General features: G+C 38.9%; 1 protein-coding gene across 6 annotated transcripts in view; it reads left to right on the forward strand.

The window, feature by feature from the left end:
- The window catches only part of znf423 (zinc finger protein 423), a 333,392-nt gene that overhangs the window by 48,525 nt on the left and 265,193 nt on the right, over positions 1 to 19,674 (forward strand). For 5 of the 6 annotated variants that reach the window (XM_048546745.2, XM_048546746.2, XM_059651672.1 and 2 more), the window contains one exon: positions 6,600 to 6,659. In XM_048546745.2, coding sequence (XP_048402702.1) covers positions 6,600 to 6,659 — 60 coding nt within the window. Of the gene's footprint in view, positions 1 to 4,734; positions 4,838 to 6,599; positions 6,660 to 19,674 lie in introns of all 6 variants that reach the window. The other variant, XM_059651673.1, reaches the window with a different exon arrangement.

Consider the following 19,674-nt stretch of genomic DNA (forward strand, 5'->3'; position numbering starts at 1 on the left):
ACTGGAATATAGACAAGGTAAATGAAGTGGTCCTCCAGTTAATTTCAAGCTTTGGTTGTAAAATTTTAAAATCCATTACACTTTGTAGGGGGAGGATTTAAAAAAAAACTGGGGCAAAGAGAGGATGGTGTGAGACACCCCATCATTTTGAGGCCATGGAATGAAGTGAGTCACTAGGATATGGCACATGTCAAGGATAGAGTGAGAGCATGTATATTGTACTGCATATTTTTGAGATACAGGGAACTGGGGAGAACTTCAGTGGAACAATTAGCAAAGAGGTTGGTATAATAAATACAAGGATGGAGGATAGTGACAAAGGATCAATATTGAATGTTTATTTCCTTTAATAGGAAATAAATTGCTGGGAAACAATTGGAGCAATGGAGGTGAAGTTGGATTTTCAGTTGAGATCTGAAGGTGTGGACATCAGCAATATTATCAATGATTGAAAATGGAGCCACGAAAGATGGTAGCTTTTGGGTAAAATTGCAAGATACTGCTCACGTTGAAAGAAACAGAATTTGTCATGTTGGAGTGGGAGTCAGTGCCTCAGTTGGCAGAACAGCTGGTTTGGAATGCAGAGTAATGCCAACAGTGCAGACTTGCTGTCTGAGGTTACTATGAAGGACTGTCCTCAAACTGACCCCTTGCCTGAGGCATGGTGGCACTTTCGTTAAACCACCGTCAATTGTTCCTGTCTAACGAGGGAGCACCTGTATGTCCTGGTAGTGCTGTGGTGATTTTTAAAGAAATGTGCAGGTAACAATTCTGCTCAGACCCCTCCTCCCATCTTTTTAAATATTTGTCCAAACTTTGCTTGGACGATCTTGTGAATTGTCATAGCTATTTCCTGTAGCAAAATATTCTAACAGCATTGTGCATAAAGAAATTCCTGTTTGCCTCAGTCTGTCCGTGTAAGATGGTTGTTGGTTGTAACATTCAGTGGGAACATATTTTTGTTAGCATTAGACGGGAAGAAACATGGAAAAATAATGAAGATGACAAGTTGCTGTTGAAATAAATGATTAATGCAATGACAGAAGCAGAAAAGTTCTGGTAGCAGAAATTGAAAGTAAGCAATGGAAGAAAAGTAAACAATTTTTCAAAAGCTCAAATGTCAGGTGCACAGCTAATGGTATAACAATCATGGATTTGAATGGCTGATTGTGGTGACTGACTTTTCTCTCATGTTCTGTTTTCCTTACTTTGGCCACATGTTACAGCATCATCTACAGTAAGAAGTCTTCTTGCTGTCCTAACCTCCGCCTGTAGGTCATGAATTAACATTGTCATTTGTTTAGTCCTGTGTTCAGCGTGTATTGGATGGAAATAGTATTGCATATTTTATTTATATTGGGATTGTTTCTCCAGTTTGACAACTTGGAGGTAGAGATTAGCTATTGGTGAATGCATTTTCATTGGCTCTCCAAGTAGAGACCAGAAAGGTTTGTACTTGTGTAGCATCAGTCATGGTATTAGGATATCCCACAGCTCTTTACACTCGGCGACTGTATTCCAAAATTACTTTACTATTGTGAATGTAGAAAAATATAGGAATTAGAATGCATCATAATATTATGTTCAATAATGAGATAATGACCAGGTAATCTTTTGGTTGAGGGACTGTTTTTGTCCAGGCCATCAGTAATCTTTTCTGTGTGATGGGATTGTTTCTGTTTAACGAAGGGGAAGAATGAGGTTCCGCATTGGTTTTAAATTATAGCACCTAAAATAATGCATTAGTTGCTTTAGTACTACATTGAGGCTTTCCAGTAAAATTAAAGAGTATTCTGAAGGATCAACAATCATCTATGTCAGTGTCTTGGAAAAGTTTCTGCTGACAACCTTTCAAAAGGAGCTATTTGGAGCAAGTGACTTAGGTTCTTGCAACATAATTGTTTGTCTTTGGCTCATGGCCCCAGAGTGTCCATTGTTCACGCGGCCATCATAAAATTAAGCTCTTTGTATGTGTAGTGATATGCATACCTCTAACTTTGTTCTTCCAAAATTGGATGAACTTTTCATTCAATGTCATAGCGTCATGCAGCATGGAAACAGTATCTTCATCCAACCAGTCCATGCTGAGCATAATCCCAAACTAAACTAGTCCCACTTGCCTGCTCTTGGCCAGTATCACTCCAAACCTTTCCTATTCGTGTACTTAAATTTCTTTTAAATGTTGTAATAGTACCCACATCCACCACTTCCTCTGGCAGTTCGTTCCACATGCTAGCCCACCTCTGCCTCAAAATATTTGCTGCTCATGTCTTTTTTAAAAATTTCTGTCCTGTAAAAAATGTGCTCCCCCTTCTAGGGAAAAGACAGCTACCACTAACTCTGTCAACACCCCTCATTTATAAGCTTCTATCAAGTTGTCTCTCAATCTCCTACACTCCAGTGGAAAGAGATCCAGCCTTTTTTTTAACTCTCAGTTGCCATACGCGGCAACTGCGAGTAAATGTCTTCTGAACCCTCTCCTGCTGAATAATATCCTTTCTATAACTAGATAATGTGCTTCTCGGTCGTGAGAAAATTGACTTTTCTGATATGTATTCTGTGTATTCAGTATCAACTGCAAACAATATACAAGATTCAATTTCCTTCCATTAATTAACCTTCTGCTTCTGAGTTTAGGTTGTTTCACCTCTTCAACTCATTTTTGGTCCAGTGAGAGAAGCACCCTCTGTGCTACCTGAACTAGAGGTTAATGGAAGTTCTTTTCTAACCTTGTAAGATCAGTGAAATTACAAGACAGACATTAATTTGTGTGTCTCTTAAATCAGATGCCAAAGTAGAGGACAATAACTTTGTCACTTTTTTTAATGATTAAAAATATTTGTGTAAAGTCAGATATGGGAAATGTATGCGTGGTGTTATATTGAAAACCGTAAACTTATCAGTTGTAAGTTCATATTTATAATTACTATATGATTTCTTCAAAACTTCAGTTTCACCAGTGGGTTGTGGTAATAAGAGTTGGATGTGTAATGAAGGGGCAGCAGCAGTTGCCCCCACACAAATTTGAGGATGATATAGCTGCTCTTATTTGTGCCCAAACTTGAGTGTCTGGACGTTACATTTGAGATGTTTCTGTTTGCGGAAGAATTAAAATCCTGAAGACAGCAATTTAAGGTTATTTGCAGGGACAAAAGCAACAGTGACAAGAGTCTAACATTGTTCCTCTGAGAAGTTCGGATCTGGAATGTACTGCCTGGGAGTGTGGTGGAAGCAGATTCAATGCAAGGACCTCAAAAGAAAATTTGGATAATTTGCTAAAGTGAAAATTTGCAGGGTTGCAACAAAAATGCAGGAGTATAATTCGGTAAATTATACTTGCTAAAAGCTGGCAAGGACATAATAGGGCAAATTGGAGTCTCCTATGCTGTAATCATTTTAGTCATAAAGCATGTCCTCATCAGAATGTACAGCAAAGGCATCCAAACAGTACTTTTCTCTACAAGTAGCTTAAAAAATTGTAATTAAAAATCTTCAAATTTATATGGCAGAAAGACCAAGTGCTATGTAGTCTTCTGAAATTCTGATTGATCCCATTGTGTCCTCTAAAGATGTTGCCGGACTTTCATCTGGAGACCTGAACTAATACTCTGGAACGTGAGCTCAGATCCTGTTATGGCAGCAGGGGATGTTTATGTTTTTAAAAAAAACAACTAATACATTTTCAGCTTTCAAAAAATCTGCAAATGACAAACATGCAACTGTCAAATTGTTGTAAAACCGATCAGTAATGCACATTAGGAAAGACAGTCTCCTGTGTTTAACTGATTTAGGCTTTGTGACTTCAGAGCCACAATGATGTGGCTGATGCTAAATTGCCACGCTGAATTGGCTGAATAATCCACTCAGCCGTATTCAAGAAAATGGTTCATTACCTTCTTGAGGAGGATTTGAGATGGTCAATAAATATAGGCTCAGCCACTGATAATGTTGCTGTTATATCAGGTGAAAATTGTTTTTAAACAAAAGGCAAATTAATGGTACAAATATGAATGAATGGTTGACCGTTCCAGAGAAACAGAGAATTGCATCAATGTAGCATATTCTATGGTCACCAATGTCTGTCTGAAAGTGCTTCAGTACCATTGTGTCACTCTTGAAGTTTTGTCAATTTTGTAATGCAGGAAACATTGGATCCAGTTTGGGCCCAACAAGCTCCCACAAATATAAATTTGGTAATGACCATATAAGCAAAATGGATTGGCAAACTAAGCATCGGTCAGAACAGTGGAGGCTACCCCACACCCACACCTGTTTTAAATAGTGTTTGCAGATGCAACTTCAGCTTATCCTGTCGAACAAAATATTTGGTTGACACTCCATTGCTCCAGTGCCACACCTTAGTTTTTGTGCTCGGGTCCTGGCATGAACTGAACTGTCTTCTGACTTGCAGGTGAGATTACCACCAACTGAACCATTGCTGACTCATGTAGATGCATGGAAGTGAATATATGGTTACTATGGTTGAGTAGTAAACATTTCAGTGTGCCTGCTGTTTTGACAGACAAGGTGGAGGTGAAGATGGGTGAATTTGTTGGTAGTGAATTCTTGGGGAAGAGTGAGTTTGAAAGTGACATGTATGTCTGATACTAGACTATTAGGTTTAAAATCAATTGCATGAATATAAGGAATGAATTGGCTATGGTAGATTGAGAAATTATAAGATGTGATAATAGGAAATGGTAAATGTTTAAATAAATATTTTCTAATTCTCAGTAAATACATGTTAAGGACTAAACCCTGTATGAGGACAAAGATCGTTCCATGGCTAACTGAGGAGATTTAGAAGAGCAAAAGAAAAAGTGTACAGTACTGCCAGGTATTGTAAGTTTGAGGATTGGAAATGGTATTGAGAAAGCAGCAAATAATGACCAAGGTAGAAGGCAAAATAGAATGAGTTAAGCCACTGGAAATGTGAAAATGGATTGTGAAAACGCAAGAGTAGCAAAAGTAAACGTGGGTTTACTGGCTGATGCAAGTGAAAATATAATGGGAAATAAATAAATGACAGCTGTTAAACAAATGCATGAGTTGGAATTTAACTCTGCAACTGGGGAGATATTGAACGAGCCAAGATATTAGCCTTTATCTCTGTCATAGCAGAAGATACAAAAGGATAATTAAAAGTAGTGGAGAAGTAAAAATGTAATGAAAGTGAGGAATTAATAAATTAATTGTAAGAGAGAAATTAATGAGCTGAAAGCCAGAAAATCCGCTAATTTTCAGAATAGTGGCGATTACCCCACACCCACACCTGTTTAAAATAGTGTTCACAGATCCTTTGTGCCCTTTAAAGAGGGCAGATGCAACTTCAGCTTATCCTGTTGAACGAAATATTTGATTGGTTAACACTCCATTGCTCCAGTGCCGCACCTTAGTTTTTAATCCACTATTTCTGAAGAAGGGTCTAGGCACGAAAAATCAGCCTTCCTGCTCCTCTGTTGCTGCCTGGCCTGCTGTGTTCATCCAGCTCAACACCTTGTTATCTCTCATCCACTAAACCTAGTGGGTTATGCCAAATAAGAGCTGCAGAAATGGTGGATGCAGTGACTGTGGAAGTATGGTGACATTCTTCTAAGTGAGAACTTGGGAGTGGAATCTTGCGGTGATTGGTATTTCAATGTGCCACGCCACATGAAAGAATCAAAAAGCAGCCTTTTTTGTGTTGCTGTTTACTGAATTCCATTTGAATAGTTAAATATGCTACATCCAGTGGTTCCACTTCACTTACCCTGCTAGTTATATTTTCTCATCATCATAGGCTCAAAATCTTGGAGCTTGTGCTGCAGTGGGTGTGCCTAAAACACATGGACTGTGGCAGTTTATAGTGGAGACTCATCACTACCTTCTCTAGCTTAATGGGGGAGAGGCAATAAATGCAAGCCAGTCACCAGCAAACTGCCTCCAAGCACCTGCTGAGTTTGCATCTCAGTGGGTGCCCATCTGCTGCTGGACAGTTAGCCTCAGCAGCTGCTGACCCAACTCGGGGAAGACTGCCTGGAGGCTAGAATGTGATGGCCTGCTGACTTGAAGCCAATTTCTATGAAATCTCTTTCAATCTGCCTTCAAGCTGCCCCTGCAGGACCAGGAGGATTCTGCCCAATACCTCTCCAGGGGAGTTTGTCCCAGAGATTGGCCATCTGCTCACTGATATTTGGTTTTCACCCAAGTGCTAGAAGTGACTCTCAACAATAATTCTGCTGGGGAACGGTATATCTGGAATCATTCTTCGACGAAAAATAACGTTTTATTGGAGGGCAAAACCTCTCGATGTCTTTTTATGCTTATTTTGTCACTTTTTTGGCTGTCCAATATTTATAACTAATCTTCCTACATGAAAAATAGTAACAGAAAAATGCATGTATTTTGTCGTTTGGCTTGTTGACTGAAGTTTCTTTTCTTGGAGTTGTGCTTCTTTAGTAGACTTGGTTTATTGATACAGCACATACCTATAACAGTATGTAATTTCAAGTGACATTTACAAACCCGAGAGGGTATTGAATTTCATGCCTCATCAGTTAACTCTTGCAACAACATTTGGGGAATGAATAATAATGTAACTGACTTTCTTTCTTTTACAGTTGAAGAAAGTGAATCTTCGGAATTTGACTTAAATTGGGACTCAGCAACCACACGAACAGGTAATGTCATATTAGTATTTTTCAGAATTATGGAATAAACAAATATAAAACATTATCTGTGGCTTAAAATCTAATTAGTATAAAATGTTGCTTTGCAAGGTTCTGACTTCCTGAGAATATTTTGTAACAATGTCATATATGTCCTTTTCAATCCTTAGTGTAGCTTTCTTCTATTGATAATTATGGCACATGATTGTATCATTCTCTCCTGATTTAAATTCATACTGCTTCAAAGCAGCTTTTGTTTGTGAAGTTTGAAACAGTCATCTTGACCCCAATTTTAGTTGAGTTAACTTAGTTTTAAGATGATGAACTTTGAGTTTTATTTCATAAATATACTGCTTCTGGAGTGTGTACCTGAGAAATCATGCTGTAAATTAATCTCTGTTGAAGACATCACAAGAATTTGTTTTTCTGAAAGATCATTTAAGGCCTCTTCTGAAAATTGAACTCAAAAAACATTCAAGTCCTTCATGAATAATCAGGCTTAAACATCAAATTCTATTGAATAAGTGTAATGTGTAATTGGGTCCTAAATGTTTTAGTGGTGCCAATAAATGGGTCAGCAGCAATGCCTTGATGTCACTAGAACCCTGAGTTTATTATGGATGTATTGACTAACTGTATTCACTCCATACTGATGACTTGAATAAAGGGACTGATTGCATGATAGGCAGATTTGTGACAGTGCAGGGATAGAAAAGCAAGTTGGGAGGAGAATACAAGTAATAAATAAGGCAGTATAGGTTAAATGATTGGACAAAAATTTTATGTTGTGTATATAATGCAGGAAAAAGAGAGTTTGCTACTTTGACAGAAGAGTAGAAAATTGAATATGATTTTAAATGGAGAGCGACTACAGAATACTGTAGCGCAGAGTGATCTGGGCAGGAAATTAAGTTAGAAGTAAAGAAACCTCAGCAACACTTTCAATCAGCCGTATTCAAATTTAGAACAACAAAATCCTACCACAAGTTGGGAAAAAAAGTGATACCCATTGAAAATGTCCTAAAGGTATGTTTTTTAGAATATTATGATTGAAAGGGCTGCTATAATTTTTAATTAGTTTTGGAATTTTGAGTGCGGAATGTTTTAAGGCAAGTTGTGACTGCATGTTTTTGCTCACTAGCTTTAGGGACACTTGTTACAGATAGCTTATCGAATAATGTCCAAACTAGGCTGGATCCAGAGTTTGGCCAGAATCTCAATTGGTCGTGAAGCATAAGCCTTCTGAACTATAGCCAGAATGTTGGTGGGACTCACTGCGCTCAAATGTTTTTTGATGTCAAGTGGTGTACTGCAGAATGACTTTTGATGCTCTGTGGACATCTGAAGGAGTTAGAGAGGGTTATAAACTTTTGGTGCCGCCTCCTTGGTGCAAAAGGAAAATACTGTGGATTCTGAAAATCTGAAACAAGGGCTGAAAATCCTGGAAAGACTGGGGTGACGTGTAACAAAATGTAGAGTTTGTGTTTTTGTTTGAGGCCTTTCATAAGAACTGGAAAAAGTCAAATTTTGTGTAGGATTTGAGGAAGTGAAAGAGGAGGGGATCCGCATTCAAATGGAAGACATCGAAATTAATCGTCAGAGGTTGTGGTACAGGGACACAGAGATCAGTAAGCAGGGTAATATAGAAACTCAAATTTAGAGGTTTATTTGGTTGTTTACTGCCTTCATGAATGGATGCAGCAGGACTGCAAAGCTTTGAAAAATCTATTGATTGTAGGATTGTTTAAATCATGTTCAACATATGCTGGTGATAATGGGAACCGCAGATGCTGGAGAATCCAAGATAATAAAATGTGAGGCTGGATGAACACAGCAGGCCCAGCTTCCGGAGAGACCACTGTCTCCGTGACTCCCTTGTTCGCTCCACACTGCCATCCAACCCCACCACACCCGGCACCTTTCCCTGCAACCGCAGGAAATGCTACACTTGCCCCCACACCTCCTCCCTCACCCCTATCTCAGGCCCCAAGATGACTTTCCACATTAAGCAGAGGTTCACCTGCACATCTGCCAATGTGGTATACTGCATCCACTATACCCGGTGTGGCTTCCTCTACATTGGGGAAACCAAGCGGAGGCTTGGGGACCGCTTTGTAGAACACCTCCGCTCGGTTCGCAATAAACAACTGCACCTCCCAGTCGCAAACCATTTCCACTCCCCCTCCCATTCTTTAGATGACATGTCCATCATGGGCCTCCTGCAGTGCCACAATGATGCCACCCGAAGGTTGTAGGAACAGCAACTCATATTCCGCTTGGGAACCCTGCAGCCCAATGGCATCAATGTGGACTTCACCAGCTTCAAAATCTCCCCTCCCCCCACCGCATCCCAAAACCAGCCCAGCTAGTCCCCTCCCCCCACTGCACCACACAACCAGCCCAGCTCTTCCCCTCCATCCACTGCATCCCAAAACCAGTCCAACCTGTCTCTGCCTCCCTAACCTGTTCTTCCTCACCCATCCCTTCCTCCCACCCCAAACCACACCTCCATCTCCTACCTACTAACCTCATCCCACCTCTTTGACCTGTCCGTCTTCCCTGGACTGACCTATCCCCTCCCTACCTCCCCACCTATACTCTCCTCTCCACCTATCTTCTTTTCTCTCCATCTTCGGTCCGCCTCCCCCTCTCTCCCTATTTATTCCAGAACCCTCACCCCATCCCCCTCTCTGATGAAGGGTCTAGACCCGAAACGTCAGCTTTTGTGCTCCTGAGATGCTGCTGGGCCTGCTGTGTTCATCCAGCCTCACATTTTATTATCTTCAACATATGCTGCTTGTTTTCGACCTGTGGTTTAGCTTCACCATAGAATTATAGATTTCCTACAGCGTGGAAAGAGGCCATTCAGCCTACTGAGTCGGCCATTCAGCCTACTGAGTCGGCCCTGATCCTCCAAAGGGCATCCCACACAGACCTAATCCCGACCCTATTCCTGGAACCCCACCTTCACCATAGCTGACCTACCTAATCTGCTTATCCCTGGACATTGCAGGACAATTAAGCATGGCCAGTCCACCTAACTTGCACATCTCGGGATAGTGGGAGGAACCCGAAGCATCTAAAGGAAACCCGCACAGACATGGAGAATGCGCGAACACTGACAGTCACCTGGCTGCAATTGAACCTTGGTCATTGGTATTGTGAGCCAGCAGTGCTAACCACTGAGCCACCATGTTGCTGAGGGTGGCACTTTTATTTTTAGTACATCTGGAACTATTTTTACCATGTTTTCCTCACGTGATGGTCTTGGTAGAGTGAAGGGCATGCTAAGCCAAGAAGCTACCAATTATGGCAGTATACAATTCTGTGATGGCCCTTAGCACTTCGTGGTTACACATTTTTAAGCTGCCAGATCTGTTTTGAGATATATCACATTTAACATTGTGGTAATTTTACACAACGCAATGGATTGTGTCCTCGGTGTAGAGATGAGACTTTGCTGCACAGGCTGTTGAGATGGCCCTTAAGCTGTTACTGTTCTGGACAGATATGTGTGATGGATCTTTTGGTGAGGCTGAGATCAGCTGGATCTTTTGGCTGCATTATTCCTGTCACCATCCTAAGTCTGATAGGTATGTCCTTCAGAACTTGAGTGATGTTACATTGAAGCTCCAATTGTGAGAACATTGTGTACCGTTGTGCACGTTTAATATTTTTTCCAGTGATGTTCCACATTGGCAAGTTTTTATACATCAACTGCGGGAGGATGAGCAGTTAGCAGATTTGGTGCTTATGATTGACATTGGTGCCAGGCCAGTTTATGGGGTCTGGGGTCAATTTGGGAATCCCCAGCACTTCTACCACTTTACTCTATGTGGCTACAGTGGCACATATAGCAATTCTGTCCTGAAAAGGCAGGATTTAATCAAGAGTGGTGTTCGAATCGCCTGTGATATTGACTAAAAATATGGTTCTGAGAGAATTTCTCAGGATACTGCTTACGGAGTTTCTTTGTGTTTGCTTAAGTCCTTGGATGGATAGAAAGGTTGACTGAACTCATTGTGCCTTCTTCATAATTGATGTTTGAAGAGATAACAGATGATCTATCTGGTTTTGACTTGGATGTTAGCTTAATAGTTTGGTATAATTTGATTGGTTTGCTGCAGTGTTTCAGAGGGCACTTGAGTCTACCATGCACATGTCTCTGGAGTCATATGTAGGGCAGACTGGATAAGAATAGAAGATTTTCTTCCTAGACATTGTTGTAAGAATCAGCTGGGTTTTTACAAAATTCGGAATATCTTATTGCAATGTAAACTTTCCAGATGCCACTTTTTAAAATCATGCTTTAAGTAGGTCATTGTTGCTAAGCATGTTCCACTTTGTTCCTTAATCAAAAGACCAACTTAAGAGTATCAAGAATTACTGTGAGTTTTCCAACTAATCTTACTGTAGATATACTTGTGTGGAAAATACTTTGTTTGGTAAGTTATTCTTTCTCTTATTCTCCAAGTACTCTGCACAGTAAAATCAGTTATTTCTTTCTCAAACTGTTAGATTTGCTGCTTCACAAATAATAATTTGTTTTTAATTTGTCCTCAGTTCTTTTACTGAGCCAAGACTGGCATTTGTCAGTTAACTTTTTCAGTCAAATTACTTGTCGGTTATTTAGACTCTGTCTGAACTGTTTCTAATTTGTGGACAAAAGGCTGTAAGAGTTAAAATTCGAAAGTCTAATGGTGATAGGTTTGTTCTGGTTCCTTGACTGCCAGCACATATTTCTGTGGAAACCAATGCAACTGTAGGATCTGCATAGAATTAACTGCAAAATTAGTTAAGGTTTGATTGTGTGTAACAGTTATACTGTAAGGCAGTAGAGAGATCATCACATTGCTTTCCCTAGATTCTAGCAAGTTTTGATCAGATGGTGTCTGCCTCTTGGGCAGATTTTGCAAGGTTCACATTGTTTTCATATCTGCATTTTTTTACTCCTTTTGGCGGAAAGATTAAAACTGTTTAAGATTGCGATTTCCAAGAAATATTATTTAATCCAGTTAGAAAAAGCTATGCAGCCACTTTTGGCTAATGGAATTAGTTTCAGTTAGAGTAGGTGCACCTGTTTCAAAGTCATTGGTGTGTGTACATGAGGCATCAGAGGCTGAAGACAGCTGGAAAATCCCACAAATTAAAACTAGTAGTAACACTATTAGTGGTGGGGCTTTACTGTTGGGTATGTGATTGACATTTTGATTGTATGTCGAGGCATCTTGTCTTTTTTCCCCTTATTGTTTGAAGTTTGGTATAACCTGTTTTCCTCTACCATGATGATTCGGGCCATTACTTTGAACCCGGGAGATGGCATCAGTAAGTGCGAAATGGATATGAACCTATATAACTGATACACTACACTAAGAATAGCACTTGGGAAGAAAAGTTGTGGTATTAAGATCGACACCTGTTCTTTCACGTCTTTCAAATGTTAAGCTGACTTAAACAATGTAAGCATTGTTAATTGAAGGAAATTCTATTAACATTACTAATTTGATTTGCAAGCACACCAAGCTTTGTATTGCTTGCAGATGATCAACATAATGCACATTCTTTGTTATACTGAAGCAGAAAGATGCAGAACAAAGTTTTCATAGCAACTCTGGGCACCTGTATGTGTTAGGGTAGAAAGATGTGCTGTCACAGGCATTTGATTTGATGATGCTGCAGCTGAACACCTTTACAAGATAAGTAATCCTGATGTTACTTTGCTGAAGCCTGAGATATTAGCTATGTATCGCCAAACCCAGTATCAACATTCAAGTCAACATGCCCTGCTGTATTATCCCTGTGGGAACAGGAACCTTCGACCAATTTAGCTGATTCAGAGATTTTGGCACTTCTAATGGACTACAGGCTCCATGTCCTGAGCAAAGTTGTAAAAATGGATACAGAGGCAGGCACTACTTTGAGCGTTAGCTTTTTGGTAGATGCTTAAATAAGTCACGAGCAATCTCAATATATCTTTCTCCTAATGTTTATTTAACTTAAGGGCTCCAAGGCAAAATTATGTCGATATTGGTACTTATGATACCTGAAACATTGAATGTTTTGAGAGATAAGGAGAAAAGTCCTGATGAAGGGTGTAAACCTGAAATGTCAACTTTCCTGCTACTGTGTTGCCTGGCCACCTGCGTTCCTCCCGCTCCACATGTTTTGAGAGATGTTTGAGGTGCTGGTAAATGTTGTTTGAGCTAGTTGTGCAGATGTGACTAGCATAAATCTTTGAGCTCCAAGATATAAAGTTGAGTTCGTCTTGTATTTGTGGGAGTTGAAAATGTGTATATTTTCAGGATTCAGATTTGCAGAGGATGTCCTTGAAATGAATTATTGGGTTGCACCTAATTTTCCTCCAATTCTCTATATTTATGTGTGCTGTACCCTTGTAATGAGTTTCATAATTATCCTCAACTCCAATACAGTATGCATATTGTTAGTGTTTGAAAATCACAAAGCAGAAAAATAAAATTACAAACAGAAATGCAGCTATTCCTGTACATAATTACCTTCGTTAGGACAAATCTAGCAAGTGTGCTTTCCTTGACAGATATGAAGTTGACAAAAACGATGAATGAAAATCTTATTTCCAAGTTCTAGTCTAAAGTTTGAGCCTAGACCTCTCAGTTGGGAACAGTCTTTAATTTCCTCAAATATGCCAATTGCTTTATCTGCAGAAGATGGCAAAAATGTATTGGCTGCACACTTACGCAGATAGTATTCACATTTCTTGATGATTCCTTTGGTTGCTGAAGTATGACTGGCCAAATAGTACAGGAATTCAACCTATAAGTCTTAGTAATTAAGGGAGTTTCTGGAACTTCTGTCAGCCTGTCATTGAAGTTTGCTCAGCATTTTAAAATGCTATCTTCTATATGTCGCTTCACAAGAATAAAATGCCTACCTCTGAGAAGTGCCGCAGGTATTTTTTTGGCTCTTAAATTTTCCCTTTTTATCAGATCTAATCAGTTAACTTAATGAATTGTGTGGATTGCTGCCTCTTCTCAAAGCGAAAAATATAGTGGCCTGTCCATTCACTTGTATTTAGATTGATTGTTTCTTAAACTGGATCTTGCTGTGCTGCTGTTTGCTAACACTAAGACACAATCTTGGAGGAGCTTCTCGTTGCAAGAATTGAACTCCTAGAAGCAGAGGGCGTGAAATTGGACTTGGTGGAAACCCAAACAGGAGAATTGTTTTTTCCCATAAGATGGCATGTAGAGGACCAATGTGAAACTAGTTGTTTAGCAATCTAGACTGATCAATTTCACCCCAAGTGTCATCGACTACAGATTTTATTTTGGAGGGAATGATACTTCCCAACAAGGTGTACAATGATATGGAGTTAGCAGTTGAATCCAGTGGTGGGGTTTTTTAACCACTTGGGTTTTCTTGCCTGTCAGCATTCTTTAATTTCCATGGTAAAGATTCTCACTTGTTTCCTAAAGTTTAAAAGTCATTACTTCATAACTCCCTGTGGCGCTCTTTTGATAATGCCTTTAGATACACCGAACATTCCTGATATCCCTTCATAAAAGAAGTGCTTGAATGTCCAGAAAGTGTCAACATGCAGTTATCAAATCGGTAGAAGTATCTATTATCAGGTCAGAACTGCAGGAGACAGTGTTTCTGACTGTGTAGTTTCTTGCAAGCCTGAAGAAAGGATCATTGTGATTTTGAGTTTTCTGGTGATATTCCATGCTTATCTTTTGGTTCAATAGTGTTTTGACTTAAATGGATTATTTGATATAAACATTCCTTTAACATACCTAATTATTGAGGAAAAATAAATTTATTACCATAGGTGTTCATAAAGTATGTCAGATTATTAGAAACATCACCCAGAAGTCGTCAATGGCTTTTGAAGATTGCTTTCAGAGTGAATTACAATGGAATGTATCGTAAAATGGAAGATTACATATATAAGCTAGTTTCTTAGTCTGTGATTTCTATTTGGCCCATTGTGCCTATCTCAATTGAACAATAATTTTAACTTTGTGCAATATTTATTCAGCTAGTTGTTGAATTTTTGCCTGATTTTTGTGTGAATTCTTTTGTTCAATAATAGCCTGGCCAGTGTGCTTGACAAACTCATGACCACCTTGATTTTAAATTCAGTATTCCAGCAAAAAGATTGCAGAGAACTCAAAAAGGAGAAATATGTTATAGCTTTTTCAATTTGTGCCTTGATTTTAAAGTACTGTGTACACAACTTGGTTAATCTCTCTCGCTCAGGTTTTCTATTCTGAGTATTGACATTAACTATATTTCCATTGCTTTTCCAAAAAATACATTGATTTATGTTTATTGCACTACCTCATTTTAGCAAGTTATGTATGCTTCTAACTGGTCTGTATCCTTCCAGAGTGTATTGCATTGTTTATCTTGCATATGGGAAAACAGTTCACGACAGCGTTTGCTAATTATGACTAATTTGAGAACTGTCCATTGACATTTAATCTCAGTTCAAGCTACCACCATACTTTCACTCTCTTATCGTCCTGAGTTTGTAACATAACTCTTTGCAGTTAGATCAGTTTTTGAAGAGTCAAATATACTTCCATCTGGTAACATTTTATGTATACATTCGGCAAACTCCTTGAAGAGTTTGCTTAAATTTAACATATGATATGTGTTTGTTTAAATTTAAATTTGCTGTCCTTGAGTGGCTAATATTTTTTCTTTGTGTTTTCTAATGAAACTTTCAATTCATAGCCTCAACCGGAAGAATTCCAGATTTCCACTTCCCTTGATGTGGAAAAAGTGTGACTGTGCATTGACTCTAAATGGCCTTGTTCTAATTTTAAAGTTATGTCCTTATTCTGGATTCCTTCAGTAGAGGATTGTCTTAAGCTATCATATCAAGTTATTTTTTAATCATCATAGAACACCTCAGTTTGCGCATCCTTTTGCAAGAGCCAAAAGTCTCTTCTGTACAACACCGAACGTTGACTGTTGTTAGTTGTAATATCATTCTGCTGAATCTGGACTGTATCCCCACCAAAGATAGCATATCTTTCCTGAGATGCAGAACAAAATGCAATAATGACCTTGGTGTCTAACCAAACAAAGTTTCAGTCCGAGGTGTCTTGAAGTAAAAACCAACATTCCATTTGCCATTCAACTTATTTTTTCAGCCAGCCGTTAGCTTTTAGTACATTGTATGCTTGGGCCCTGAGTCTCTACTCTTCCACAGTTTGCAGTTTTTCTCTCTTTAAAAATAAATCTTATCATAATATGTGACCTCATACTGTCTCACTCAGTTAATCTATTCATGTTTATTTGTAACTTTCTACTCCTAGCCACACCATTTAGTCATGGCATCTAGCTTGATATCATAAGAAAATCTAGATATAAAATATCTGGCCAAATGTAAAGAATAAAATTACAGCTTATTTTGCATAACAGCAGATGATAAATATTAAGTTAGATTTTTGAATCCTCTATTTGTTGGGAGATACATTACAAAGCAACATCAAGCTCTTCAGGGTTAATTAAGACTTTCCCTGCATAGCTTTAGCTTCATCAACAAGATTACTGTGTGTAAATAGATCTAATTTCCTTGCACTTAAATCTTCATGTGGTTAATTACAGCAACAACAATGCTTTTTCATTAGTGAGTAGGTCATTATTAGATGTGTCTGGCTACATTTATTATGAACAAGCTGGGTGTACCTTTTGGAAATGTCTGGAGAAACTGACTGGGAATGATGGAACTTTCTGTTTTTTTAAGTATCCAATTAAAATACTTTTGAATTAGTATGGAAGCAGAAGGTGCCAATGCAAATTAAATGGATGAAAAAGGGTTCTGGGAAATCCCTGTTAATTACTGTAAAATGCCTTTTATTTTCTGTTTTCTTAGGTGCCTTTAAGCTTAATGTCCTTGCTGAAATCGGTCTTGAAAATGTGCGGGAGTTGCTCTCCAGGGCGGAATTACTGGTACCAGCAGTGGCAGAGAGAGAATCTCAGCATATTTTGTTTATAATTTCTGCACTACTAGAAGTAAAATGAACTATGTGATAGCGCTGTTGGTTCTGTCTATTCATTCAGCTTCTTAATCCCTTCCTTCGACACCAATTAGAATATCAAAATGCTGTACAATAGATGGGCTTCAAAATAGAGAATGATGCGAAACAAATATTTTTTGTACTAGATTTCTCCAAATCACAAACTATTCTATCTAAGAGCAGATTGTACATTTAAAAATAAAATCTAAAGTCACAAAGTGGAAGGCTGAGCTTTGCCTCATCCCCCAAACTCTGGTACTGGAGTGCAAGAAATTATTTTAATAACTACGTTGTTATATCAGGTGTATTAGATTGTAGCAACTAGGACAAATACATTCCTCTTGCGAGCCTATGGGCTTTACTTGTAAAATTAAATTGAACTTTCAGGGATCTATATGTCCATTAAATGCCATCTCAGTTGGAATGTTTTAGTGTTGACCAGTGTTTTCTGAATTCAGAAAATGATCGAATAGTAGGAAGTCTTGAATTTAAATTATGTACTTTAACTTTGTATACTTTTGGATGTTTTTCAAAATCTTTTTTATTAGTAAGCGTTTTAATGTTTGTTGTTCCACTGCATTTTGGGAAAAAAAACTTTATGCAGTGACATAATACAATCAATTTACCTGCTGCAGTGTACTTTATATTAAGCAGAGGCTTACTGATCTACAATTGATTTGGTATTGAGAATACAATTACCCTGTAGCTAACCATAATGTGTCTATTGCAGTGATTAAGAGGACAGTGGCATTGTGTTTATGCTATTGAACTGGTGATCTAGTGATATGGGTTCAACTTTATTCTCCCAGTTGGTGAATTTAAATTACAAGAATTAACTATAATCTGGAATCTTGGGTTCGGCAATGACAGCCATGAAAATATAGACTTGCCATGAAAACTTATCTTGCTCATTAATAGAGGGCATAGGTTTAAGGTGAGAGACAGATTTAATACGGACCTGAGGAGCAACCTTCCATACAAAGGGTGCTGCTTGTATGGAATAAGCTGCTAGAAGCTGGTTTAGAGGCTGGGTAGGTATGCGAATAAGGAGGGTTTAAAGGGATATGGGCCAAATGCTGGCAAATAGGACTAGATCAATTTAGAATATCTGGGCGAGTTGGACCGAAGGGTCTGTTTCCGTGCTCTATGACGTTCTGCTGGGGAAGGAAGATCAGTACCCTTGCAGATGTGATGCTATCTCTTTTAAAATCTGTTGAATCAAACTAAATTAACATTAGGTTAATGGCTTTCAGCCCATTTAAAGGAGCATTAAAACAGAAATCAACGACTTAAATTTAATGTATCACATGCACTGTAGCCACTGCAATGGCTAAAAAATACCTTGAGCATGCCTAATCTGCGTTATATGTTACTCTCGACCATAGTAGAGTGGTTAATTCATTACTGAGTCATAAAACTGAACAGACCCTCAGTTCATGTGAAATTGATATACAAAGGTTTAAGGTGAAAACCAAATGGATCATCTGACATCAAGAAAAGCGTACCATGCTAAATTAACTATTACAAAGCCCTCTAACACCTGGGGATGTGTCAAAAAACTGAGGAACTGACCTACACACTGGGAAACCAGCAATGTGATGTAGTCATAGTTGTAGAACTGTATTTTCCAGCAAATGTCCTATACTCATCTTGTACTATCCCTGGGTTCATTCTGTCCACCATCAAGTCAGTTCCACCAGAAGTGGTGGTGTAGTCATATTTAGTTGGGACGAACTCCAGACTCTGAATTTTTATGTCATCGGATCAAACAAAGGCTTGGAGACCAACTTCCTGCTAATTACCATCTGCTCACTGCACGGGCTACCCCACTTAGGATCTGAGTGCAACCTTAGTCAAAGCATAGACAAAAGGGTGAATCTCATAGGGAAAAGTGACTGTCGTTGGCAGCAAGGTGGATTTTTGACAAATTGTTATCTCAAGGACCTCAGTAACAGGAATTAATGCAAGTACAAGTGAAAACCCTCCATTGGCTTGGAGCCCCACTTAACCATTTTGGTTTGTATTATGGTTGTTCGAGGCTTACCATCTCACCTTAGAATTTCCTCATGTTACATAATTTTCAGTCAACCAGTTCAGATGTTATTATTACACACTTGTATAGCAGTTAGGACTTGAAGCCAAGGCCTCTGGCTCAGAGAAAGGCACACTATGACTATGTCACAATAGCCTTAATTTCTCAGGATATCCTATAATGCATTCATGAAGAGCTAAGCAAGACACATGAGCTCAACTATCTGTTCGTTTTGTAAAACCTGACGGTCTTGCTGTGGTGACTGATGCTTTGTTAATCAGCCTGTTCAGACAAGTTATTCTAAACGTCTGGAGCAGGTGGAGCTTCATCTTGGCCTCCTGACTCAGAAGTAGGGACAGTACCACTGTGCCACAAGGCACCAGTTTAAGTCCAAGTGCTTTCAACTGTTTCATCAATGATCTACCTTCAATCATAAGGTCGGTGATGAGGTGTGATTATGTAGTGTTCCGTTCCATTTACTATTCCTAAAGCAGCCAGACATAGACAATGTGCAGGCCTTGAACTGATAAGTGGTACATAACATTTATGCCATACATTGTCAAAGCAATGACTATATTCAACAAGACCGAACCTAGCTATTTTTGCCGTTGATTGGCGGTTTCTGAACCCCTTCACTATCAACATCTGGGTGGGGGTCACCATCAACTAGAAACGAGCAGAACTGGGCATATAAATACAGTGGCTGCAAGAGCAGATCAGATGCTGGGTATTCTGTTTTGAGTAACTGAGTGACCGGAAGAATGAGAAAATACTTCCCACTTCCCTCGATGATTGGAACTGTAATAATGCTCAAAGCTGCATACCAACTTGGACAAAGCAGATCCATAAATGTTTACTCCTTTGATCACTCGCACCCTATGGTTGTATCATGTGCCTTATTCAAGATGCACTTTTTTTGTTCCATCGCAATTCAAGTTTAAGACTAAATTTGCTTTGTTATAATCAGATGTGGCGTTAATCA

This window comes from Stegostoma tigrinum, chromosome 16 (assembly GCF_030684315.1).
Source record: "Stegostoma tigrinum isolate sSteTig4 chromosome 16, sSteTig4.hap1, whole genome shotgun sequence".
Lineage (NCBI taxonomy): Eukaryota > Metazoa > Chordata > Chondrichthyes > Orectolobiformes > Stegostomatidae > Stegostoma > Stegostoma tigrinum.